The 27,312-nt window shown below is 39.5% G+C and overlaps 1 protein-coding gene across 3 annotated transcripts; it reads right to left on the bottom strand.

Moving 5' to 3' along the window:
- Positions 1-27,192, bottom strand: KIF24 (kinesin family member 24). Of its 3 annotated transcripts, XM_054003913.1 has the most exons (15): positions 27,121-27,168; positions 25,751-25,857; positions 24,773-24,855; positions 20,778-21,399; positions 17,251-17,440; positions 15,917-16,014; positions 14,313-14,528; positions 13,097-13,184; positions 11,010-11,131; positions 9,354-9,459; positions 7,477-7,548; positions 6,691-6,800; positions 3,356-5,728; positions 2,366-2,459; positions 1-218 (listed from the first exon to the last, which is right to left on the bottom strand). In XM_054003913.1, the coding sequence occupies exons 4-15, from the start codon at positions 21,383-21,385 to the stop codon at positions 78-80; spliced, it is 4,218 nt and encodes a 1,405-aa protein (XP_053859888.1). In that variant the 5' UTR covers positions 21,386-21,399; positions 24,773-24,855; positions 25,751-25,857; positions 27,121-27,168; the 3' UTR covers positions 1-77. The 3 variants fall into 3 exon arrangements, with proteins under 3 accessions (XP_053859888.1, XP_053859889.1, XP_053859890.1); XM_054003914.1 differs by lacking the exon at positions 25,751-25,857 and having other exon boundaries at positions 27,121-27,192; XM_054003915.1 differs by lacking the exons at positions 24,773-24,855; positions 25,751-25,857 and having other exon boundaries at positions 27,121-27,181.
- Positions 27,193-27,312: the final 120 nt, after the last annotated feature.

The following is a 27,312-nucleotide window of genomic DNA, read 5'->3' as shown; positions in this document are numbered from 1 at the left end:
TCAAACCAACCAAGTGTAATAAAGTGCTGGCTGGGGTTTCCTGTAGCTGCTCCAGTGCATGTGGAAGCAAAGAAGGTCTAAACTGGTGGACGTGTTTGCAGTGATGTGTCAGTGCCAGGGGGGGCTGAACAAAGCTGAAGCTGGGCTCGCATTGTTTGGACACACTTTGACTTCAGCACCAAGATTTCATCCAGCATGGCCATCAAATTCTGAAAATCCTGGTGAGGAAGGCACAAAGAAACAGTAGGGAACAGTATCAGCAGGTTGAAAAAATTAGCATATTTTTTACACTGCAGCAGAACATAAAAGCATTCTCCAGACTAGTAGATTAAATCAGCATTTCCTTATTAAAGTCACAGCCCTAACAGACAAAGGTCAGTGCCTCTAAATACCAAGTTCACTGACTCTGTTAGTTTTATCTGTTGGTGAAATTACAGCTCACGTAGTGGCTTAAAAATAAAAATAAAGCAGCTGCTGTCACTCTTCTACTCTGGTAGGCTTTTCAAAGGCTTGGTACTGGGACTGGCCACCTGGTTTTACCATGTACTGAACTCTGTTCTTGACACTTCTCATGTTGGATTTATCAATTATGAAAATAAATGGTGAGTGAGCCTAGTCTTGAGAGATGCAAGGGATTTATTTCCCATCAGGTCATGGGGCCATGGCTGCAGGTCTGCCATGAGCAATATCAGCACTGTATCCTGCCTCAGCCCAGGGAACTCTACCTTTCATAGCCACATGGACAAAAAACCAGTATGGAACTGGAACTCCATTAAAACAGGAGTTTTAATCCTTTTCTAAGTAGGGCTTATATTAATAAGGGGGCACTTGGACATGCTCTGCTCTCCAGCTGAGAGTAGTTTGGTGCCTTTGTTCACAGGTCTGTGCCTGAGAAGCTGGGAGGTGTCAGCATCCCCAGGGCTGAAAAATTCAGCTACTGTGTATGAAAATCAATCATGCAAGAGTTTATTTGGCAGTACTCCAGCTGTATCTCCTGCCCTGTATCTCTGTCCTGCAGGGAAATCAGGACAGTGATGAAGACTAGCCCAGCTGCTGTGGCACATTTTTCTTAAGCACTTTAAATATTGCTTTGTTCATTGTGTGGCTGGTCTTGGCAGGAGTTTCTCCTACAGCCAAAGTTTCATGGCTGGAGAAATTGAAAGCATCTGCAAATAGAAGGAGAGAAGCTGATGTATGAAGCCCAAGCACATTTCATTACCTTAAAAACTACAGGGTATGTTATTGACACACTGCTGGAAGGCCTGGCAAGCTTGTAAGAATTCTGCTAGCCAGAAAATAACTGCTTGCTGCAAGGGGCAAATAAATGTGGGGGTAGAGCTGGTGTCCAGTGACCAACAGACTTAAGAAGAACAATCTCAGAAGATTAAAAAAAAAAAATTAAGAAGATGAAAGATAGCTTTGTTTCACTGCATTGTCTGCCACAAAACAAAAACAGTTTATGTCTCTTGTGCTGGTTTGTGATCTGTAAAACAGCGTGCAGCTTGAAATCACAGAGAATAAGCCACATGGTGGCCCCACTCTGAAGTCCCTGAGGGAAGAGTCCCTGTACTTCAGATCTGAACTGTGATAGGAATTGAAATTGTTTGATAATGCAATGCAGCAATGGAGCTTGGCTTTACTTAGAAGATGAGGGAATGGGGAAGGCAGGAGTTCTTACTGGAAAATGTTCATAGTCTGGATTTTCACATAGGTGTGACATGCATCTGTTGGGATACAGGAGAAACAGGTAACTTGGATTGTCTAGCTAGCAGTGGGGCCATGCAGGTGCCAGTTTTTAGGTCTAGGGTACACCACTGTCATCTGAGGCAAAGACAAGCCAAGAAACATTTGAATAACCAAAGCCAAGAGCATGTGAGGCACAAGCCACAGTGGTCAGAACACTGGAGTAAGTGAGGCCCAGGTTGTTGGCACACCTGCAGTGTGATAGGCAAAGAGGCTCCCAGAGGGAAGAGCCAAATTCCATCAGTGTCCTGCTCTAAGGGTGTGCTCTGTTCTGTGGTGTTGGCTTACTTGTTCCAGTCTTGCAAGAGCTAAAACATCACAGGGACAGATGGCCTGTCTGGTACAGTCTGCCCCGTGATGCAAGACAAGGGAAGGCTCTCTTATCAGAGACAAGAGCTTCAGGGTTGGCCCATCCATCTCCTGCTCCCCAAGGGTCTGTCGGAGTGGTGACTGGCAGACACAATAGGCCCTGAAAATGAGAGGCCTCTCCCAGGACTAAGAAAGGCCTTGGAGAAGGGCTTGAATGGACAAGGAACATCACATGAGCAATTCATGTTAATAATCTCTAAGATTAATTTATGCAGGCTCAACAGGCTCCAAAACCATAATGTGAAACACTTACCATTGCTGACATCTGATTTATTAAGCACTCCTCTTTGAAGCACAGGTGTGCCATTTCATCCAGCTGCTGCCGATAAGCACAAATTACAGTCTTTCTGATTAACAAAAAACACACACTGGTTACACAGCTTGTAGTGTAATCACTGCTTGTAATCACAGCTGGCCTCAATAAACCTTCAAGAAAGAGGAAAACCCCAGAGGAAGCCTTGCTGTCCTGTGTCCCTGGTACTCAGGGAGGGCACACCAGTGCTCCGTGAAGTGCAGTGGGCTGTACTGGTGTGGGCTTTAGGATGAACTGGGTGACTGAGGGCTGCTCACAGAGGAGTGACCACAGCCTGCCCTTAGCACAGGCAGCACACAACTGCTTTTCACTGTAGGAGAATCAAAGAGCACAACAATCACCTAATTAATAGATGAAATGGTTTATAGCCATGAGTCTGTAAATATTTCCAGTGAGAAACAGGCTGAACAGGAATGCAGTGCTGCTGTTGATTCCTCTGAGCAAATTTCACGGACTAACAATGTCTTTTCAGTCAAGAGAAAGCAGTCCAGTCCCTGGGAGCTCACAATGGCAGCTCAGAGCACTCAGAAGCTTTATATCTTCATCTTCAGTGAGTGCTCAGCTGCTCTAGCAGCTTTTCTTTTCATTAATAGAACAGCTATAACCTGATTCTTGGTTTTGATATATTTTAGGTAATTTACAGCTTATAGTAAGCCAATTAATTACTGAGAACTGCAGTTTGTATTTTAGTATTTATTCCTCTAGCATTATCCTAACAGCTCTAATTGGCTTCCTGTGAGATTTTAAAATATCATTAAATAACAAGCAACTATATATTTTTAAGATAATTACTATAAATTATGATTAATCTTGTAATTATTTAATAGAACCATTGGTTTTTGAAGTACATATGAGTATGACATACACATAAAGGCAAGTGTATCACATGTCCAGATTTTCTAAGCTTTACTACAAACTTCAAAGACTTACTGTGCCTTTTCTAGGGCTTCCCTCTGCCATTTCCCCATCTTGGATGCAGCACTTGGAGAACTGCTGCTGGACATGTGTGAGGGACATTTTGCATTTGCTATTGGCTTACTGTCTTTGGTTGCAAATCCTGCATCTGCAGCAAAAGACTCTTGTGTAAAAATACTCTGCTTTAATTTCTTTTTTAGCAACCCTGTTTCCTCATTGCCGAACGATGACTTGGCAGGGTCTTCAGAATGGGTGAGGTCCTCATTCCTCAGTCCTGGCTTGGGCTGCAGCAGCCCGCTGCTCTCCTGAGAGGGAGACTGGGATGCATAGCTCTTTTCAGGTATTTCAGCATTTATTTCCTCAGCACGGGACCCTTGACTTGAGTTAGACTTCCCTGAATTACCAGCATTGCTATGCTGATTAACATCAGCACCACATCGTCTGCCTCCCAAGTGTTCTTTGAAGAGGGAGTCACTGCAAAGCCCCCCACCCTCTCTCTCTGGCCTGGGGATGGCGATGGTGGATCCAGCTGTAGATGTTTCTGTTGGGTCATGTCCAACAAACAAACTGCACCGGACTCCCTGCTTGGACAAAACTGATCCCAGGTGGCAGCAGCATGGCTTCACAGGGCCACAGGTGGACTGGAGTTTCTTGTGCATGGCTTGAGGGGAGTCCAGCAGGGCACAGAGCCTTTCCCCGTGGCAGGGCTGCTCCCACAGCTCCAGCATGCTGTCGGTCAGAGATCTGCTCCTGGTGCACTGCCAGCCCTCGTCCTCAAACCTGCTCTGGGCGTCATTATCTGGCACCTGCTTCTCGCGGTGGGGCTTCTCGTGGTTGGAATACGCTTTCTCTGTTTCAGTTGTGTCCTCACCATCAAGAGCTGATACCAGGAGCGGGGCCATGAGCTCGGAGGTGAATTCTGAGGAATAAGTGGAAGAAACAGAGTGGCTAACTCCATTTTTTCGAGCTTTCCATTTTACACCTCTTCCTGCAAGGGCAGCCTTTTTATCCAAAGTGGATTCTTCCTTCTCCTCAAGCTGGAGATCAAACTCTTTGCACTCTGGAATTCCTGATTTCAATACAGGAGATACATATGGGGTTGAAGCATCCTTTTCTGGAGTTAAGGTGGCTTCACTGGAGTAAACAAGACATCTGTGTTTGGACTTGTACTCCTTGCGATCAGCTAGGAAATCCTTGTCATTTCTCCAGCTGCAAGCAGGATCTTCCTGCAGGCAGTAAGGTTTTTCTGCAGTATTGCTTGGAGGGGATTCAACAGCTAAGTCATAGCTCCAGTCTGCAGGAGTATTGCTGCAGCCTGCATTTTTAATGGATTCCTCTGCCTCTGAGCTACCCTCACTACAATCCCAGCTGTCATCTAATCCATGGTCTTCCATGGGTTTTGCACATTTAAAAAATAAATCCTGACGCTTTTGGCCTTTTTGCTCTTCTTTGGTTCCTTGCTCTCTTTCATGAAGGAAAAATGAATGTTGACTGGATTTGTTGCTATTTCCTTTTTTCACACTCTTTTGACTACAGACAAGTGAGAAAGAATCTTCACTGAAATCACTGTCATCCAGATCTTCCAGCTGTACCCACTCTTTGTTCTGAACTTCAGTCAGAGTAAGGCTCAGCTCTGGTTTCACTTGAATCTCCTCGGGCTTGTACTGCATTAAAAACCTCTCAAGGGGTTGGTAGTTCAATTTTTGCTTTAGAATAGGGGGTTGCTGAAACTGCTGGTGATAAAGACGTAAATGCTCTTCCCTTTCCTTCTGATATGGAGGCAGGTATGACCAAGGTTCAACAGACTGTTTAGCAAAAGTATTTCCCCATTCCTGTTTGCTGTCAGAGGGCAGATTGCCATCTCCAAAGGTATTATCTTCACTAGGAACAAGTTGTTTCTGAAGAGGTTGCACTGTCTGGACTTTCAGACACTGGACAGGTGTTCTGTTTTGCATATATTTTTCTTGCTGGCCACTCTCTTCTGTTTCTGCTGTGGCAATGAAATCCTTCACTGAGGGGCTCTTTTCAGAGTGGGGGGATAGATCATTTTTCTTCAGAGGATGTGTTATCCGTAGGACTCCCTTAATTGGGGTGGTGTGGTGGAAGCAGGGAGTGCTGGTATTTCCTTTGTAGGCATGTCCTTTGTCAGTTCCCTTGGGGGTAGAGGTAAGAGGGACACCAGGTGACTGGAGTGCTGCAGGATATGCCTTTGGTTTTATAGCACTTGAGGGACGCTGTAGGCCAAGCTTCACTTTCTTTGGAGAGCTCTTTTCCCCAGGCGGCAAAGAGGGAATGCTTTGTACACGTTTTGGAGATATATTTCCAGCTTTGGATCGCCTTTTTGTGACAGGAGTAGTATATCTAATCCCTTTCTTCAGCTCTTTGACCCTGTAAAAAAAGAGGGTGGATTTAGATGTCATGCTTTCAGATAAATAACAGCATCTTCAGAACAAATCAATGCTTTCACATACTAAGACTAAATATTGAATTCAACATCATGGTTTGTTTTCTGTCTGTGATCTTCACAAGTATCAAAACCCTTCTGCCAAAATGCCTGGACTTTTAGAAAAATCTATAGCAGTCTTTTTAAGTGCTTCCTTGAGCAGTGCATAACAGGTCAAGTGAGGGGAAATGGCCTCAGTTTTAGTGCAAGGGGGTGGCATTTCCATACATTATAATGCAGCAGAACAAGCTGGTATTCTCCACAGCACATCACAGGGTCCCACAAGGCTCAATGTAGGACTTTTAAAGTAGTTGCAGTGGGGCTCCTTAGCTCAGGTGATGTGCACAGGGCTGCACTGCTCCTGGATCAGACTCAGCAGTGCAGCTGTGAAGAGCTGATTAACTGGCATCATCTTTTACCCCACCACCCTGACCTTCAGCTGCTCCCTCTGTTCCTCTTGCCCCTTTAAAAGGACAAGTTATCTATTGTCCTTTTAAGACCAGCATTGCACAGCCTGTAATTTACTTCCTGCTCCGCAGGAGGGAGGGTGAAGGCCTTGCACACATTCTAAGTAGAATCAAAATACAAAACTAAATCAAAACTTTGATTGCTAAGGTCAGTAATCCTGCAGATACAGGGCACACAGTGATCTTTTCATCACTGAAAGCAGTCATCAGAAAGTACTTACAAGACCCAAAAAAATTTAAGACAAAATATAAGAGTTGGAATAGGTAACAATTTTATTAGCTTTGTAACAATTCTGTTTCTTGCCTAAATTGATATTTTCAATACAAGTATAATAAAATGTAATGGCATCACACACAAGTATAATAAAATGTAATGACATCACACATTACTCTTTACTTTGTGATTTTTGCCCTAGCAAGAACTGAGTTTCACCTCCTACCTGTCAGCATATCGCAGAGTGTTCAGGGTGTGCTCTGTAGCCATGTGGCTTGGTGAAACATTGGCTATCATACATGTCTTGGAATTGCCAATGAAAGAGTCTTTTAGCACCTATGGTTTGAAGGAAAAAAAAATTGGGTTTTAGCAGTTCATGTCCCCTTGCACATCCTGTAAATTAGCAACATCTGCAAAAGAAATTCAACATGAGGTGTTTTTTTTTTTAATTTTTTTGATAAATGTAGTCCTCTTGTCTCAGTTTTTCTTGCCTTTGTTTACAGTTTAAAATGAATACAAGTATTAAGTAGGGCTCTAATCAAGTCCTTGTTCCAGATGCCTCAAGGATGCCAATATGGTTTGAGGAATAAAGCAGATGTTACAGCTGAAGTCAAGAAATATTGATGAAAGCTCCCAGGACAGTAACTGAATAAAATATGCAAGATTGGTTTCAGATTGTGGGGAGATGGATGGTAACTCTGTTTGAGTCTGGAAGGTGGTGTTTGGGGTTTTGTTTTTGGTTTTTGTTTGTTTTTTTTTTCTTGGCTTGTTTCTTTTTTATCCCATGGCAGTCCCCATTGTTGGCTGGAGGAAATTAGCAATTGGCTTAACTCCATGATTACCTTTAAAATTAAAATTTAAAAAAGCTATGCATCTCCTCTCTTCCTCAAGAGAGGAAGCAATTACTGAATGATGCCATATTTATTTATTTAGTTAGTTAGTTATTTGATTTTTTTGTTTATTTTTGTCCTCAGCAGGGAAACCTCTCCTCTTGCCTTTCTGCTCATTTTACCTGAGTTAACTTGCTTTGCCGGAAAGGGGTATGTGTGTGTTCCTGATCCAATGCCCGAATGCATTCCTTTAGCTACCAAAAAAAGAAAAAAACAGAAGGAAAAAACACATCAGTCATGCACTGGCAAGGAACTGGAGAGCATCAAACCAAACCTACCCAGGTCCTGTGTCACTTTGATTCCTACTATGCGTTGTCCCTTGCAAGGTCAATTTGTGCCCTGCCTGATGGCTCCGTGGGCTGCACCAAATGCAAGGAGCTGGGTAAGCACACACATTTAGCACACATGGAGCTCCACAGAGCTGCTGCCTGCACTACATCTAGCTAGTCTGAAGCCAAATTGTGTGTAGCCTAGACTATGCTGCAGCTTGCAGGGCAGGCGTACCCAAAGGACAGAGCTTTTTGAGCTCTCTTATTTTCTTTCTTCTGGAGATAGAAGATTACAATATTGTCATGGTGATAATCAAGCATTTTACAGCCTTTCTACATTTTACAAACTCCCACTGAATATTACACGTATTTCTCACTTTTACAGCATTTTATTAAAAACTGCACCTGTAACAAGTAAGAAATCAAACTATTGTAATTCTTTAGTCTGGCTCTCATAGTTGCAGTGTCTGAAAGTCTTCCACTTGAAAACAACATGAATATTCAAACCAGCAGCAGACTTCAGACCTCATGGGTTAAAAGGTCTGAAGAGAGTGTTTTGATCATTGAGGCCAGAGCTAGGTTTTACAGGCTGCAGGTCATGAAGATTTACCTAAAATGCTTTTTATATTTAATTCAGTCACTACTTGTAGACTGTCCAAGTATCTTCTTAGTTTCACAATACCAAAAATGTACAGACTCTGATTTTAGAGTTTCTTTTAAAATAATTTCATGGGCTTACACTCAGGATTCTTGGGTATCACAGAATTGTTTAGGATGGAGAAGACTTTCAAGATCAGACTTCTTTCTATTCAGGTACCAACTCCCTGTGACACTCAGTTATTCACCAGCAAGTACTCAAGAAAGCATGAAGTACAGAAACACATTCACTTCACAAGCTACTTCCCCAGCACAAACACTAATATCCCTGTGCAGGAAAAGCCTCTGTGCAAAAGAGCATCTACATTCCCAAAGCAGAGCAAGCCATCTCCTATTTATAGCACACTAAGAGGTACAGTTGTGTGCAGACTTCTGCACTGCTGGCTCATACCCTGGAACCTGTATCACCTTCAGCCTCACTTAGAGAAGCCCCCAGTCACCACTGAGCTTCACTTGTTTGCATTACAGGAGGTGCAAACCTTTCTGCAGCATTTACACTTACAGGCATTTCTGCTTTATCTTAGATGGCATTTTTCTGTTCCTTTGTCCCTCTTTGCCTGACTGTGGACACTTATAAAGACAGTTTGCCTCAGGACTGCATTTTTTCCTGTTCCTTCCTCCACACACATAAACTGATAGTTTTTATGCTCTTAAGTCCTTTATTCCTAATTTGAAAGAGAAGTCTGAGTTTAAGTGGTAAAAATAACTGGCAGGAACAGATGTGCTTTTATGAAACAAACATGGCAATTCCAAGCCAGTATTCTTTAGAAGGGACAAAACCTTCTATATAAAATATGGGACACTTATACTACACCTAACATTGTCCATGCTGTGTTTACCTGTCTAGCAGTACGAATGGATTAAAAATACTTAGTTTCCATAATGATATCTCTTCCTTCTTAAATTGTTTTTCAGTCATTTTTCAGACAAATTAAACTGAACATACTTAGTACCTTGGTTATTTTTTTCTCTCCATGGTATGCATACATATATTATTCTGTGGTTCATTTTTATCCTAAAACACATGCTAGTAATTGAATCCAAAACCTTCCCTAGACATAATAGTAGCTTACTGCCAAAAGACTTTGGTTTATTTCTGCTCCTTCCATTTTTGTTTGTCGATCCGAGTCTTTGGCATCAGCTGCCCTTTCACTGCCAGCCAAGTCAATGAATGATATCCTAGAAGAAACAAAGTTGCATTTATATTAGGGGCTTTTTTTCCATCTTCTTTTTTTCTTTATTAAACCAGCAGGCTGCAACATATGGCATCAGAAGAGTGATTAGAAATTACTACTTTTGAACAAGAAGAAATATCCACTGGAAATATCTGAGATACCACAATAAGCATAGCAGCAGAAGCCATGTCAGAGCATCTTAACATTAAATAATAGAAAATGTAGTTACACTTTCTATTACATGTGATGACAGTGCTCCACAGTTTAATGGACGAGCTGTGTAAAGTACAACGCATTCATCTCTCCAGATAATCACTGTGTTTGTAGTTTCCTAAGAACAGGGCTGAAAGGAATTGTAAGTGTTTTGATTTCTCCTCCCAGATAAAACAGACAACTGCCATGTCAAATGGGAATTCAAGACAATAGGAACAGAAATTTCCAGTGTAGAAAGTAATACACTGAGCTTTCAGTGATCCCTGTTGTTTCTTTCCACAAAACTCCATTACTCCCTTTCACACTCCCTAGCTCTGGGTGCCAGCTGCTGTACTGACTGTTGCACTGTATCTTTGTCTTTGTCCTTCCTCCTTTTCTGCAACAGCCCTGACTTCTTTTATAGGCACATCTTGGCACCCTTCCCTCAGTTCAGCTCCACCTCCCTTTCAGACACACAACCCCCTCCCTGCCAATTCAGATGCCACACCTACATAAACCTCTATACTTTTATTTCTAAGCCTGCCTGTTCTGTCTTTTCCTCTCTTCAGTGTTTGTGGCTCTCCCATTTTGCCTTATGTTCAAAATTAGATCCTGGGAAAGAAGACAGTGTGGTAGCTAATGGAAGGAGGTGTCAGCAGGATACTTGGCAGTAATGCAGATGCACAGACATTCTTCCTCAGACCTATTTCTTAAGGTTGTTTACTGGAGAAAAGATGACTGAGAAGAGGTACAATTAATTTTTGAATAAATAAAGTGGATGCCACAAGAGTACGTAAACTGCTCTATCTGTCTGCTGCAGATAGCATCAGAGTCACACACTTGAATTATCATGGAGGTTTATGTGAGGTACTCTGATTCTTCTGGCCAAAGGCAAACATCTGTCATGGAATCATCTCCACCTGGGCTGGTCATCCCACACTCCGTTTGTAGTCAATTACAGGACAGAAATGCTTTGACAGGCAAATGCACCTGACCTAATTTACTGCAGGGATCCCAGAAGTGACAATTTCATTCTACTGACTTCAAAGGTGATGAGTTCACATGTGGATATGTCCACTGCAGGCATCTACCTTTAGCCAAATTAAACACTGAACACGAGGGGATGGATTTGATTGTCAAACTCCTTCACTGGAAATTTGTATGAACAATTTTGACAAAGCTCTTATAGATGTGCCTAAAACATTCTCCTTGGAAACAGAGAAAGGACTATGAAACTTTTCAAAATCCCTTTTAACCCTGTCTTCTAATTTAACTCACACTTGTGCACTAACACCTCCTCTTTGTCTCTTGGATGTCCCTAGGCTTGACATCAGCACTGTGCACTTCTGCTTCTGGTCTTACCTTCCAAATGCCCTGTTGGCTGTGCCTTTAATTTGAATTTGGATGATAGCATGAGACCGAGAGGAATCTGAGTTGACTGCAGTAGCTCCTGTGCTACGTTCTTTTCCCCCCTTCAAAATCACCTGCAAAATAAGGGGGACAAAATCCAAATGAATTGTAAATAAAATCACAATCTCTCAGAAAGAGATCTTGTTATCCTAAGGCGAGGAAACATTGTGAGGAAAGGTGCATTACAGCCTTAAGATTTGGTGCAAGGCAGTAGAGATAGACTGGATCCCTTCCAATATTTCTTTCAGAGCTTTGTGCATGGACTTGCTTGTAGTGACACTACAGAGCTTAAAGAGCACCTGCAAGTAACAATCTGTTGCATCACACACTCACTCATATTTGCAAAATATCCAAATTATAAAACTAAATTGTCTTGTATTGCTGGCATACTTTTGTAGTGCTATAGATACAATCTAAGAGACTTATGAGATTGATCATTTGTTGTGTTCTTTTAAAATTTTACTTTCCCTTGTAGTAGATGAGTACAGTTATCCAGAAAGTCACACAAAAAGTTATAAACTGCCAAAACCTTTCTAAATTTCCAAAACTAAAAAAAAAAAAAAAAAATTATGCCAGAGTAAGGAACAAACTTAAAATATTAATTATAATCAATAAAACAGTAAAATAAGAAAACAAGGAAGGAAGGCAAGGCAGAAGGATAAAGGCTCCTTCAGAATACAAATCTGGGTAATTCTTTTTTGAAAACTTTAAAGGACTATTGCAGAAAGTCTAACAATGACTGCAGCAGGGCTTTCATAGAAAAGCCATTAATTTTGCTTCTGGTTGCAAGAACAAATCAAAATATTGCCTAGAAAAATCAATACATTCTCAGATGATAGATGTGAATTATTCATGCTTTTCAGTGGCCAGTTCTCAATGAGCAACATAACCACCCACTACAGCTTCTGAGCTTTATATCAGTGCTAAGTGCAGATAATTTCTGAATCAAAGCCAACATCAATGAGTAGTGAATAACCAAGGATGCGTTCAAAGCTCTTTTGATATACAGAGTATATACAGAGTATATGAAAAGTAGAGTACTCACTAGAGTACTCAGAAGTTCTGAGTCAAGCCAGTGACATTTCTGTGTTCAAAAGAACCTGTGAACAATGTATTTTGCCCCCAGGATATCTGTAAGAATTAAGTAATTTAATAGCTCTTCTGTGTGTGGAATGTGATAATACCAAGAAATTATATATCAACCATATAGTAAATTTGGACTCTAACTTGCAGAAGCATCATCAGCTTGTCCTAAAGCTTGGAGTTAATGGGAAGATGAACAACTAAATTAAGTGCAATATCAGTGGACAACATCATGACAATTTTAATGAGCCAGTTACAGTATCAGGCACTTGTAATTAACACTTCCTTACCAAAAAAAAAAAAAAAAAGAATTAAACTGTGCAGTCAGGCTAAATAGAAAGTAAATTTAATCAGCTTGCTTGTTGCAGGACAATACAGAAAATTTGCCAGTGTCCTTTTAGGGCTCAGACAGGTAGGGAAGAAAACTGAAGCCTTTTCTTGGTGAATGTTAGCTACTCTTTAAAGATCTTAATTTTACTTGGCTGTTGTCATGCACAGATGTAAGTAGTATTTTAATCCTAACTCAGACAAAATATCTCAATCTTAAGTATGTTCTAATTTCTGTTTCTAATAATTTTCAAATTTATATATTCTGTGCCAAAACCACATATCTTTTATACACAAAAATCTAAGTTAATAGAACCACAAGACACCACACTGGGAGAAAATACATATCCAGGTTTCAAGACCCCTTACTGGGACACTATTTCACTTCTGAAATCTTTCCCTATGGAATGGCAGCAGAAGTGACAGCTGTGAATCAACTACTTGCATGTGGCTAACACAAGAAACAGCTTAATGAATAAAGGCACTTTTAATAGGGCCCCTTGGTGCCCTCTGGGGTTGCCAGCTTTAGCGCCTTAAACAGGAACACATACAATAAATAATCTAAGTGACACACCTCACAAATAAGCAAATTGGGCTGCAGAAGACAAAGAACGAATCTCAAACATTACCTCCAACAGCTCATCTACAGAATCCACCTGAACCTCCCGCAGTCCAACTATCTGAACAACGTGCTTGCCATCTTCTCTTGCAAAAAGCCTGACAAGAGAACAGTGCAAAAAGGAGATATCTGAAATCTTAGAAAGCAGCAATGAAAACACATGTCTTTGTCGTGACACTGAGAAAAAGCAGTCAAGGCTACTGTCAGGATAGAGGCCCTGCTGTCATTCATTTATTTTCAGAGCTGAAGAAGTGCTTAATTTATATCAAGTACCACTGACATTTCACTGCTAAAGAGACATTACCAGTGCATTTCTGCTAGTTCAAGAATAAAATAAAGCAGGGAAGTAAATTACCATGTTTACATTTTAGAGTTCCTGTCTTCCTTTAAACTACATCTCAGGCTCCTCTAAGTCCTTATCAAACTGTAAATTTTGTTCTGTTCATATTTAAGGATTTTTGCACAGCTTCTACAGCCTTAGAGTCATATTTCAGCATCACCTCCAGAGGCTTGCTGGGCTGAGTCACTGGGCTGCCTGGTAAACGTGCCCAGGGAGAAGGTGAGCAGGCTCTGCAGAGTCAAGCATGTAGGAGATCAACAGGATCTTCAGAGACTGGATTGTGAAGCGCCAAATCCCCACCACAGGCACAGCAGGAGGGACAGCCAGAGTTTATGCTTGATCAGGGAAAGACAAGGACTCCACAATGGTTGACACATGACAGGCCATCCAAAGAAGTTGTGGATGTCCCATGCCCAAAAATGTTCAAGGCCAGGTTGGATGGGGCTCTGAGCAACCTGCTGTAGTGGACGTTGTCCCTGCCCAGGGCAGCAGAGGTGGAACAAGATGATTTTTAAGGTTCTTTCTCAAAATGTTCTATGATTTTAAGACAGGAACTTTTGGCCACAAGAAGCTTGTTTCTCTACCTATGGATGTCCAGCTATTATCTTATTACAGTGTAAGCAAGAGCCTGAGTTTGTATCTCAAATCGAAGTCCTTATTTTTCCCCCAAACAACAAACCACGAGTCCCTATCAATGTCACAGTATCTCCTGCAGATCTTGCTACCCTAAGTATCTCCTGTGAACAACCCTAATTAAATATGTAACATTTGCTATAAATGCTAGTATGTTACATGTAATCACATGAAAACAGTAACTGATTTCCAAACAGTAACCAACTGATTCACAACTGCAGGCTAGTAGGAAATAATGTTTTTACTTAAATACCTTTTCCTTCCATTTAGCAGGTCATAAAGCTGTCCGCAGTAGATCTCATAAAAACTGATCAGAACAGTAAGATCTTTCCTGGATGGTGATGCTTCCAGGTGCCTAAAGATGTCCTGGGCAGCCAGGGCATAGAGTCCTGGGTTCCGGTGATTCCCTATCATGGTGTACGTCTTGCCAGCACCAGTCTGCCCGTATGCAAAACAAATTGCATTGCCTCTGTGAAGACAGCGTATGTGTTTAGTGCCACATCTGATTAATTAATATCTATTAAATAATATTCTGCAATGCTGGTATATATCTATAGTGGCCCCTTAGCAAAGAGGTTTGGTCTGCTACCCTCTCTGGGAAACTGCAGAATGCTTAACAATGATTTCCAAGTATACCCTGTGGAGATCTGATGTGGCACAAGGTGCTGGCCCTCTTCCTTTCTTTTCCTTTCCCTGACACCCTTAAGAAAAAGACTTTGTACCTGGTTCAGTACTCCTGGCAGAGGAATAGGTAAAAGTGTAGGCCTGCAGTAATCACAGTGAACAATTTCTTACCAGTTTAGATTGCAGATTGACCTCACTATGGTGTCAGATTAAATGAATGCCAGCAGGAGGGATGGAAAAGTAAGGGGAAAGCTGAGGTAAAAAATAGCATAATCTCTTCTGGTGGCATTACTGGACTAGCGGTAATGTGAATTGTGGCTTTAGTGATTATTGCTTGCTTGCGCACAGCAAGGTGCAAGCCTCATTCTCCTTTCTCACTTTCCTTTTCTCAAGATCATGGTACTCTGTCTCTCTTGATGACACTTGGAGATTTTTAGTAACAGAGTACTACATTTTGTTAATTTTTAACATGGATACATAATCTTTTCCTTCAAAGACTCAAAAAAGTAATTATATTCAAGTATATATTCAATATATATATAACCTTGCATAGAAATAAGATGTCTCATGTAAAGCCACCATAAATTTCCCATTGATCAGGAAGTATGTAATTACAATTAAACCTCTAAGCAAATATAAATCAATAAAGATAAATCACAAGGTTATTCATCATTTCTATTACCTTGTGACCTGTACAACAGCAGGGTCTGTGGAAATGATTCAGCATGTGTCCCACAGTAAAGGGTGGCACATGAACTGGGTCTGAGAGATACCTGAAATTTTACTAGATACTCCGAACAGTTGTTCCTAGGACCCAGTTTGTAAAAATACATGTAAAAATATCTCTCAGTAGTCTCAGGAAAGAGGTAACATTATTTCTCTACAGATGAGTGTGCTCTGCCACACAGGAGCCTTTGTTAGAGTGAAGATGAAAATTCAGAAATCCTGGGACACATCTTTATTCTAGGCTGATCATGCTGTCACTTTGTTGCTACTGAGGTTCAATTTAACCTTCTGTAACTGAGATTAGTCAGCTAGTGTGAAGAAAGTTTTTCCTGATTTATTTTTGTAAAAACTGCAATCAAAGATATTCTGAAAGGGGGAAGGCATGTGGCAAATGTGAAATGAAGGTACGTTTCAAAAGATGAAAAGCATTAAGAAAAATTCAGGCATACACAAAAAACTGGAAAACAACAAAACAAAAAATAACCAATATAAGCACTGATGCCCTACCCATTAAAAATATGCTGGATGAGAGGATAGGCTGTCTTCATATACACATCCTGATTGGTACATGACTCCTCAAAGACTTCATCAAAATAAAAAACATGCTGAAAAACAAAGATAATATTTACATGAGAATATGTTTTACTTCCCCTCCAATTCCATTCAAAAGTAAAATGAAATAACGTAAGTCTTTCCAGTGACTTCACATGGCTTTGGATTAGGTAGAGAGTGATCTAGCACACTTAATATGCAGCACAACTCATGTAGGAACACACTAGTCAAGAGATTCAGGGTAGGGGGAAAAAAAAAGGAAACAAAAATGCATCGATTTCCCATAATTCTGAAGCATAACATACCAGAGCCTTTTAACAAGAAAGAAAAAAAAAGCTAATTAAAGAAAATCTATTCATGAAATGAATCAGCCTACAGATGTACTGTCAGACTGTAACAGTAAAAAGAACTGAGAGTCAACTCTTGTCTCTCTCAAAATTAGTTTTCACTTGTGACTTACTTGTGATTAATTGCCTCTGTTCTTAAAAAGTTTTGTGCCAGAGAAGAAACAAGCTGTTCCTAAGCAAAGCTACATTGTCTGAACTCAAGAGGGGGCAAGAAAATCAAAACTTCCCACACTCCAGATCAGACTCAAAAAAGCAGGGTCTATGGAAATGATTCAGCATGTGTCCCACTGTAAAAGGTGGCACATGAACTGGGTGTGAGAGATATCTGAAATTTTACCAGATACTTTGAACAGTTGTTCCTAGGGCGCAGATTGTAAAAATAACACTCAGGAGAGCAAGACTAGCTTGCTGCCTCTACAAATCAGTTCTGCTCCTGGTGCTGTCAGTCACAAGTGAGCATTTGAAACATGAGAGCAGAAAGTATTTGGGATTAAGAGACAAAGACAAAAGGGAACTTAATTTTCAAAAGCATTTTAGAAAAATGGAAGGGAGGGGATGAGGGTGTGTATGATTCATTGAAACAGACCCACAGTGCTTAAACAGTGGAAAGGGAACTTCTCACTGAAGTACCCTGGAAAGCCATCAGCAGGTATTTCTGCAGCAATGGCATGTAGCAGAGGGTTTATTTTGCCACATACAAAGAAAGTTGCAAGAGACATACTTCTAGACCTTAAAATTCTGGGCTTAGGTTTGCTGGCACAGTCTGGCATAAATCAAAAGCAACTCAAATACAGACAACTCTGACCTAAAACAAAAGCCTATTTCAGTGTAAGAAATAGAGTCCTTTTCCGTTTTCCCTCATGGAAACTCCAGGCACAATAAGCTTTACCCTTCCATGCAAGTGACTAGCCCATAAGCACAACCTTCAATGGAGGATGTTACCTGTAAAATGTATTGTGTAAGATCAACTGCCTCCTTCTTCTCATGGAGAAGTAGGGTTTCCTTATCTTTTACTGTGATTATATTAGTCTCCCCACGTCTCTCCTCTCTCAGGCAGAGAGGACGTTTTCGGACACACACTCTGATTTTTTCACTCTCTGTCCACGGAGTCTCTTTGTCGAAAGTATTGGATCTACAACAATAATGGAGGTCCACATTTTAAAATCAGGTTACAACAGCATCTAGAATATGCCTGAATTTGTTACATTTATCACAGAATGTTTTCTTTTGTTAATGCCTATCAAAAAACTCCAAAACACACCTCATTTTTACATGATGCAGTTTCTGATGCTTTTTCCTAAACAGACTGATGCCTCCTGTACACTTCTGTTAAAGGAATAGTTATGTTTGTAAAGCTACACTCCTGAACTTGCTGCTGGATTGACATATTTTCAGTTGCACACAAACATGAGATGGAAGCTGGCATAATATCTAAGTTAATGTAATGAAATTTAATCTTGCCGAAATTATTTGCACTCATGATTAGTCACTTAATCATGTGTAATTAAAGTATGAATAGATCTTGAAAAGGAAAATATACAATACTTAGTTGCTTTTCCTCTCATGCTGGACTTTTTTCTTCCCATTATAGACTGTCCAACTGGTTACAAGTAAATGACTCAAACTGGCAAATGAGATAGTATCCCCATGTTCCTGTTCAGCTCAAAAAAAAAAAAAAAAAAAAAAAAAAAAAAAAAAAAAAAAAAAAAAAAAAAAAAAAATATATATATATATATATATATATATATATATATATATATATACTGATCGCATCCTTGTCTCCCCTTTGGTCTTTTTTCATTAAAAGGTTATGTGGTTTCAGATCATAAACAAAATGGTCTTATGAAAAAAGGTTATGAAATGTGCTCTTATGTTTAAGCAATTTTACTTTAGTCCCCTTCCAGATACTCAGAAACAGGAGGTAATTTCATGTTTCATTGATTAACCTGCTGTGTACAGCATTTTGTAAATGGAATAGGCTTGAATTAACAAAAGTATTTTCAACATATCTCTCCCTTCTGCAAATTGTCTTCAGCCAAATCAGTAACGATTTTCAGCCTGGATTTGCATTTCAAATAATCAGGCCCCAGCTTGCCCAAAAGCAGTGTTTCTGCCACACTGTCCAGATGCCAAAATCTCTTAGCATAGCAACTGAAAACTCATATATACAGTTGTCTAACAAATTGTAACCCACAAGTAACTCAACCTCTCATTAACATCCACAGGCTTTTGATATCATTGCTGTTGTGCTCCATGATTCCCCAGAAGCACATAAGATGCAGATTTAAATCTCAAGATATGTCTTTGAAGACCACACACAAGCAATCTTTACTTGTCACTAGAGTCCCTTTAATTCTAGTACAGCTTTCCCATGCAGTCCAGGATCAGGCTGTGCATTTAGATGGAAAATTCTTTTGTTGGAAAAGAAAGGCAATGACACTTGAAATAAGATGCTTCATAAGCTGATGTGAGCTTATGCATACCACTAGGCACCAAATGTTGTCCAACAAATGATCAGAGATTCTGAAGTTTAATTCTCGTGCCAGAGGATCTAACTGGTGACCTGCAGCAAGAGCCTGCTGTGCTCTAAGAGCTTGAAGCAGAAAGGATTGCAATATTTAGAGAAAAGAAAAACTGAAATTTTAGAGACTCTCTTAATGAGAAAAAAGGAATAAATTTTCTCTAGTACAGAGGTACATTTTGTTGAGTATATTTTGTATGGGAATAGAATGCATGTTAATTCTATATGCTGAACCCAAAGTTTGTGTTTCTTACTAACTCTTTTAAAATATCAATTTTATTTTATAATAAAATAATTTTTCATTACTAGAAAAAAAATCAAACAAAAGTGATGATACAGATCGTCAGAAATCTGACTAAATAATAGGTCAGAAGGACAATTATGTCTTTGCAAAATCAAGTTACTTGCTGTGGGCAACTTCAAAATAAATTTGAACATATTAAAAGAGCTCTTTGTCTTTCTGCTATCTGAAATCATGTCTGTGCTTTCCAATATTTCTCATAGATGAGATTAGATAAGCCTTCACAGTGGTCAGATCACAAGGTGACGTGGGAATGGATGGATTCAGAGAAGCAGTTAAGCACTTGCAAAACAGGAATCACAAACCTGAGTTTGCTCATGCTGCTCCAAGCCTGCCTGAAATGCACAACTCTCCAAACACGAGAAAATTAAGTTGAGGCATATCAGGAGGAGAATGCAGAAAGCCCACGAGATGAGCCATAATGCTTGGTACAGAAGAATGTGCTTACAAAAGAAGAGAACAAGGAAAGAGAGAACAATGAAGAACACGTCTTTATTGCAGGATTAAAAATCTTTAACTCCTTTACTTGAGCCATTAGGTTTAATAATGTATCATTTTTTAATTTGCCAATATTATAAATCCTGTTCTTTTAGCTGCACATTGGCTCATCTTCCAGGAGAGACAGAGAATGCACCTAGGTATTAATATATATTGGAGGCTAGTGCACTTCTCCACAAGATGGGAATGATTTTTTTTTTTTCCAGCCAAGGAGAGTTATAAACCTTTGTCTTGCTTTTCACAGTTTAAGTGCTCTACTTACTACATCACCTTAGTACTTTTCCACCATGGCAGCAGCATCTATCCCTCCAGGCTACGTGCAGTCTTGGTGGGAGCTGTAATTGACACCTCAACTCCATGGATCTTTCCCTGTACCTTCCACAGCCTTCCCAGACCAGACCTAACTTCATAAAACTACCTATTTTCATTGCATATTAACTACCATGACTGCATTGCAACAAGCTAGATACTGGTATTACATGCGCATACGTGCTCTGCTGCTGAATCAGGAAAAAAAATATTTGGTACTTTAAAAATGTTGCCAGGGTAGATTTACTAGTGGTTCATGATAACCCCAGCCCCTCCAGTATCAAACACTGGGAAAAGTATGGAAGTTACTGATTACATGCCTAAGGAGCAGCTGCAAGGCATCCCTCTCACCACCAGGTCTGTAGCCCTTCCCAGCTGTATTAATTCTGTCTCCTTTTAAAGCTTCAGTTCAGAAATTTCTTTATAAACAAATATAGCCATCACAGCCTGTATCCTTTTCACCAAGAAAAGCTTGACAAATTTAACGACAGGCAATGCTGTATTTTGGAAAAATAATGTTTTAAAAAATAGTCCCATGGAAAGACAAAGATTGGCTCAAATACCAAGAAAACAAAGCCTTAAATCCTGAAAGACAATAAAGACTATTCTTAGATAACCTTGGTGAGTAGCAGCTGGTCAAATTCAGGTGATTCCTTCTGTAAGACTCGGAGAGTTGCAAATGCCTATTAATATCTCTCTTGTCTGTAAGACTTTGCATTGCTCTGTAGTGCTTGGATTGCTTATTTGGAGGTGAGGAAGACAAATTCTGCTCCATAATTAAGAAAGAATCAATTATGACTAACCTGAAGTATTAGCAAAATAAAGGTGAGTGATTATTACCTGATACAGGAATGAGGTAGTCCATAATTATACCCTGAAATATGAGTTACTCTTTGTACAATAGGAAGTTCAGAATCGCCCAGGAGAGGAGCAATATCATCAGAAACTGTTGGACAGCTCAGGTCATCTTTTGTACCTGATCCAGGAATATTTAGGTCTGTTCTAATTAATCTGATTGGCTCTGAATCATGTGGTGGAATGTGTCCCAGCATTTCCCCTACACTGTCCTCTTCATTGACACTGAAATCCGGTGAATGATGCAATTCAGATTCAGAGTCTTTAACTGTTCCATCATTTTCTTCACAGAAGGACTCGAAACGCAGCTGTCTACGGGGTCCTGACTTGGTCACCTGAGGCTGAATGAAAAGGCCATGTGGTTGAAAATCTTGCTTGCTTAAGTCTGCAGTGCCTTGTTGCGCAATTTTGATTATTCTAATGAGCTGGAAAAGACGTTTGCGGTCATTTACATCATAGACCCCCAGTTTGGTGTAATCTTCCATGGAAACTTTGGCAAGCTCATCAACTGTCTGAAGACCAAAGGCAGCAAAGTGGGGATAGTATTTTTCAAGTTCTGCTTCACAAAGGCATTCATAAAGGCATGATGCCATCTTCAACCTAGAGCCTACAAGAAATCAAACAAAATAAACATTAGAATCATATGAAACATCACATCTGACAAAGTTACTAATGAAGAAACTGCATGTTTCCTGATGCCATTACTTGCAGTTAGGCTAGAAGCTTGTTTTACTCCAAGTTTACCACACAATAGACTGACAAACACTACAGAAAATAGCAGTAATGACAATAAAGTAAAACATGAAACAAATATTTTATACATGAAACTATCATTTAAAATTATATACAATACATATAAATTATACAAATTATATACAATACATATATACAACATGTAAGAAATGCACAAGGCAATATTACTCACTGCCACAGAGTTCCTACATGCCTGATGTCTACTTGATGAATGCCACAGCTACAGAAACCCTGTCCTCAAGCTATAGAATGTAAAATGACTAATTTTAGACAGTCAATTTAATATCAAGGCACGTGGTCTAACATGGTTCAGCTACCCCTGGTTAACTAACCAGAGGAGAAAAAATTGCACTTGTCCTCACCTCAAGCTGCCTAATTAAGACCATTCATCTAACAGATGAACTATAGCAAAGTTGTAGTTTTGCTGTGTACCTTTTATATCATGAATCCTATGAGAATTTCTGAGTCTCCTTGACAGAAAAACCAAAAAAACAATTCTACAAAATCTGAAAGACAGCATTTCTTTAAATCTATATATGCCACTGGAATGCTATACTTGCATTCTTGGGAAACCCAAAAAAGAAACATGAATCACTGAGAAGTCTGCCCCAAATACCCCAACTTCTTCACTTATGTCTTAGTGGCAGTGCATGGTGCAGCTGTTTGTATCCTGATGAATTAATATCTGCAGATATTTTTACTTCTTCCATAAAACACAAAAATGATAGCACTTCAAGTATTTGTTGCCCACTGCCTTCTCATATCTTTGTTCAGTCTAGGACCTTAAAAAATACTGCTCCAACTCATGTTTGGAGGTCACAGTAAGACTCAACAAAAACAAGTTATTTAAGTTTTCCTCCCTGTAATTCAGGGTAGATTCTTTGAGAGGATTTTCAAGGCTCTCTATAATGACATTACAGAAGAAAATAAGGTCATCCCCAAATTTGAATCCATGTTATTAATTAATACATTATGTTGAAGAACTAATAATAATAAAATCATAAATATGAATATATAAAGTGCTGACTGTGTAAAATATTACTGAGGCCAAAATGTACAGTGGAGAATATCTAAAATGACTTAGAGTCCATGCTTTAGGTAAAATTATGAGATTCAACAACAAAAAACTCCAAGATCAAAAAATTCACCTGTAAGTGAATTTATTTAATATGTAGGTAATGTGATTCTGAATCCTGAGGTAGAGTCACTGCTGAGCCTGCTAGATCCTGGGAGGGGGAAATCAAAACTGACAGAGAGGACAGCAAACCCAGAGGTCAGGGAGACTAAATACTATATGTGTGCAAGGGTTTCACAAGCATTCACTACTTGCCAACTTCTCTAACATATTAAAACACACAGGAACCTGAGACTTAATTTAAAGAATTACATTTTGGAAAAATTCCCTTTCTTACATAAGGTAGCTTTAGATGTAAAACTTTATATAAAACCTTATATATATATATATATGTAAAATCTGTACTGTTACACCAGTACAGGTGCTGTGCAACTCTCTGTATGCACTGTCATGGGAAACTTTTTCTGTTTGATGAAAGGAGCAGCTAGAACTCAAGGCCAAGACATCAACCTCAAAAGTGTTGAGAATCTGTTAAAGACAAAACTAATCCAATAAATTTACTTTGTCTTCTCTCTGTCTGTATCCTAGATTACACCTACATCTTTATATATCCTTGTATTAAATACAGAGTGTCCAAAGACCCTAACTCAGTGATAACCTCTGTTCAAATTATAATGGTGAACACAGGAGAGAGAAAAAAGAATAAAAAGGAAAACAGTGGAGAACACTTTCTTAAAAAAGAACAGCAGACAAGGGAAGAGAATTACAAATTTGAAGGTCAAGGTTCTAATTAAAAATGAAACAAAATATATTTAAATAGCTAGAAATAGCAGGCTGTCATTATATGGAGTGACAAGTCAGAAGAATGCTCAGCATTAGGAAAATCCAAGTAATGTAGGTACCGCAGAACCTATAAGAGCAATGTAAGCAGTTCTAATAGGCTAATTGGCTAAGGCTCTGTGTCATGTGAAAGCAACTAAATGGTTTCTTAATGAGACCTGGTCTCTTAATGAGACCTGAGATCTGCCTTCCCAGATAGAATAAATCTTACTGGATCTAAGTGGTTTCAGGGATAACTCCACTGACTCCTTAGTAACAGGACAATAATTTCACAAGCTAGGGGAAAAAACGTTGTTCACTAATAAAGGAGTAACAAATTAATTAACCACAGAAAAGAAAAAAATTAGGGTTTGGCATAATGAGAAGATCAGCATTTCTGATCATTTTGAAACTCGAGAGTAGACAATTGCTAAAAGATTTTGTGTCATTCAAGCATGAAAGAACTCAGGGAAAACTGCCATTCCCAGTGAAACTCTTCTCACCTTTCCATCACTGATGCTCTAAAAAAAAGGGATATCTTTCTCTTAATTGAAAGAATACTTTAATTTATCCAACCCTGTATAGATCTTTGTGTCTGAAGATGATTTTCCTAACAGATATATAATTCACCAAAATAAACTGGCTTTGTGAAAACTAAGAGGAGGTTTTCAAGAATCCTAAATAGTTAATGCCATCTTCTGGCAAAAAAAGGCAGAAGACTTTTAGTCTTGTAACAGCCAGCATTTCCTCAGTTGTTTGTTTGTTCATGCATGAGAATAATATGTCATGGGGCAGAAAAGCATACAATTCTTCAGTGTAAAACCTAGGTCTTGTTCCCCACAAAGATATGGGTAGCTTCACTGAAAACAGGGTTGAGATAAAAGACTAGGACTTCTTGAAATAGTTGGGTATAACATATTTTGAGAAACAGGTGAGTGTGGAGGTATAATTCTCCACGTGCACCTAGCCTGACACCTCTACGTGGCAAACATGACTTCTCTACAACTTGTTTCTTATGCGCCAAGACATTTTACAAAGATCTTAAAAGGCTTCCAGATGCTGGTAATGTGTAAGTGCTTGTTGTAAAAAAGCATTAGAATTATACATAAAAGGGAGCCAGAATTAGCTCACAGCTTGTTCATCAGAGAACTCTTCCTCAGCTTCAGTATTAGAGGTTTTTCAAAGGTCATAAAGCTGATGAAAAACAGAAAAGTCAGTGTAAATAATAGAAAGCAGTGGTTACATTTGTCTGTCCTGAAGGAAATTAACTTACAACAAAATTACACTCTAGGAGCTGACTCTCCATTTTAAAATGCTTTTAATTATTAATTACCTCTTTCAAAAGATCTTTTCCTTCTCAATGCACTTTTCAAGGTGGAGGAAAGGTCTTCAAAGGTGCTTGGTGGCTGTCAATCACTGTGTATAAAATACATGATGTAAAAGCCCCATAGAGATTATTTTAAGAATAAAGCAGCCTAGAACCACTATACCTTGATCAGTATTAACTTCTGATTTATTAAAGATCTCAGCATCCCATTCACTTGAGTAACCCTCACATGTACAGTTTTCCTACTGTAGCTCACTCATATTGACCTGACAATTTTAGATATTTTAGAGTGACAATTTTAGATTTAGATGATTTCCTGAGTGTCACCACTGAGAGAAAACACAAGTGTCATTACATCTATTCTTTAAATTAGGGAAATAAAGTGAAGAAATCTTACGTGAGACTGCTACAACTGCAAATTATACATTTTGTCCTGCATATAGTCTAAGGTTATCACTCTGAACCATAAACCCTGGCATGATCATTAAATAATTTTATTAGTCATGCTTTTCAAGGGTATTTGATAAACATAGAAATTGTTAATCAGCATACAAAACATAAACACCACCTTGTTTTCTTTTAACTTTTTTATAAGGTGCTCTACAAGTACATTATAAAAATAAAACTTCAGAGCTTTAAAAGATTGGAAATGTGTGTAGCAGGTGGGTGCTTTCTCCTGATAGCAACTACAGCAGCACACTGTACTCGTTACTTGCAACCATTTTACTGCAAAAAAGACTTCAGCACTTCAGCACAGGTTCTGCTCATGCCAAAGAATTTGCAGGTTTCTTGAAATACAGAAGCAAAGAACGAATAGCGAAAAGGGAAAGGTATTAATTCGTGTCACTACACACCCATCTTCATTCCTTATTCATTTGAACATTAAGCTCTTACTTTTAAGGTGATCCAAAGCCAAATCTGATTTAACCCTCCAGAAGTGAATGGCTAATTTGCTTTCCCAGAGCACCACACAAAATGCTTTACCTTTAATAATTCTGACCCCATTCCTTGGGAATTAGGGCACTCCTGTGAAGAACAGGGTCAGGCTGCAGCTGCACTTTTTTAAGACAAGCTCCACAACAAGAGATAATCTGTATTGTAAAACGAGCACAGAATTTTAGTTTAATGCAACAGGTAGGGATCTGTGAAACTGTGATTGACGTTGCAGCAGATCCCTTTGGAAGATCATAGGATTCCTCTACCCTGCACGTAAACAACACAGCATTAAATATTCCACTGCTCCTTGGAACAAGTGTTCAGCTGTTTTGAAGCCAGATACTGACAACAGACAGCCACTTACTTAGCTTCAGTACAGCAAAAGTAACAGGAGAGGAGGGAATGGTTTTCATGCTAAATGGTTTTAATGCTATTTTACAGCTGGAGCTTGAAACAGGTCTAATGCTTGCAGCAACAAGAAACAGGAGTTTCCCTTGCCACTGACATACCTTGAAGAAGTTACTAAAACAATTAACGGCATTAAAACCGCCTTACAAACAACTAAATATTGGGGATTTCTTGTTTCCCCAGATAGCATTTCAGAGTATTGTATTGCTCTATCCACACTAATTAATGTCATTAAAACTGGCTGATAAACAAATGAATATTTGATTTTTTTTTTTTGTTTCCCCAAAAAGTATTTCAGAATATTTTATTCCTCTTTCTATACTAATTTTAGCCTGGTGACCTCAGGAGAATAGGCCCCATTCTGCAGCTGATCTTGACAGCTGCCAGGAACAGCTGCATGGAGAAGGGGAAGTCTCCAATATTGGGATACTGAATATTGGAAGTGTTCAATATTCAACCACATGCCGAGAAAATAACCCAGGAGTTATGTCAGGGTGCCAATTATTTGAAATCTGTGCCTGAGCTCAGCCTCCCAGCAGGATCAACCAAATGTCCCTCATGGTCTTTTTAACAATTTAAAAGTTTTATTTATGTTTTAAAATATAAAACATAAAAAATATATTTCATAGATATTATATAAAATATATTAACACTGTATTTTAAATAGTACTTAAGTATTTTATATATTTTACATAATGTATGTAAATATGTATTTTTAATTGCACTTACATATTTTACATGTTATATAAACTATGTGCTATCTGTAAAATATATAAAATACATAATTGAAAAGTATTTTATAATTATAAAAATGCAGTTAAACAAACCGCCACGCGTCCGGACTTGCACCGCGTGTCTGAAGGGGGGACATGTCTCATCCTTCCCGGAGCTGTCCCACCACGGCTTTTCCCCGTCCAGAGCCCGGTGGGGCCGGTCAGGGCGATGTCCCTAGAACCCTCCCTGACCCAGCTGAACCTGTCCCCTCAGGGCTGGGATCCCCCCTCACTCACCGGCCGCGGCGGCGCCGCTCGGCGGCGGCCATTAAGCCGCGTCTCCATGGCAACAACGCTTTTCCCTCTTCAAACGCCCGCGCGCAGCCTCGCGCGCACAGCCAGCCAATAGAGAGAGGGGAGAGGGGCGGGTAGGGCACTTCCCGGCGGCGAGAGGCCAATCCGAGGCCTTCTCGGGTATGGGGCGGGGCC

This window comes from Vidua macroura, chromosome Z (assembly GCF_024509145.1).
Source record: "Vidua macroura isolate BioBank_ID:100142 chromosome Z, ASM2450914v1, whole genome shotgun sequence".
NCBI lineage: Eukaryota > Metazoa > Chordata > Aves > Passeriformes > Viduidae > Vidua > Vidua macroura.
Note: the sequence above shows the minus strand (reverse complement) of the source record. Positions and strands in the feature narration are given on the sequence as shown.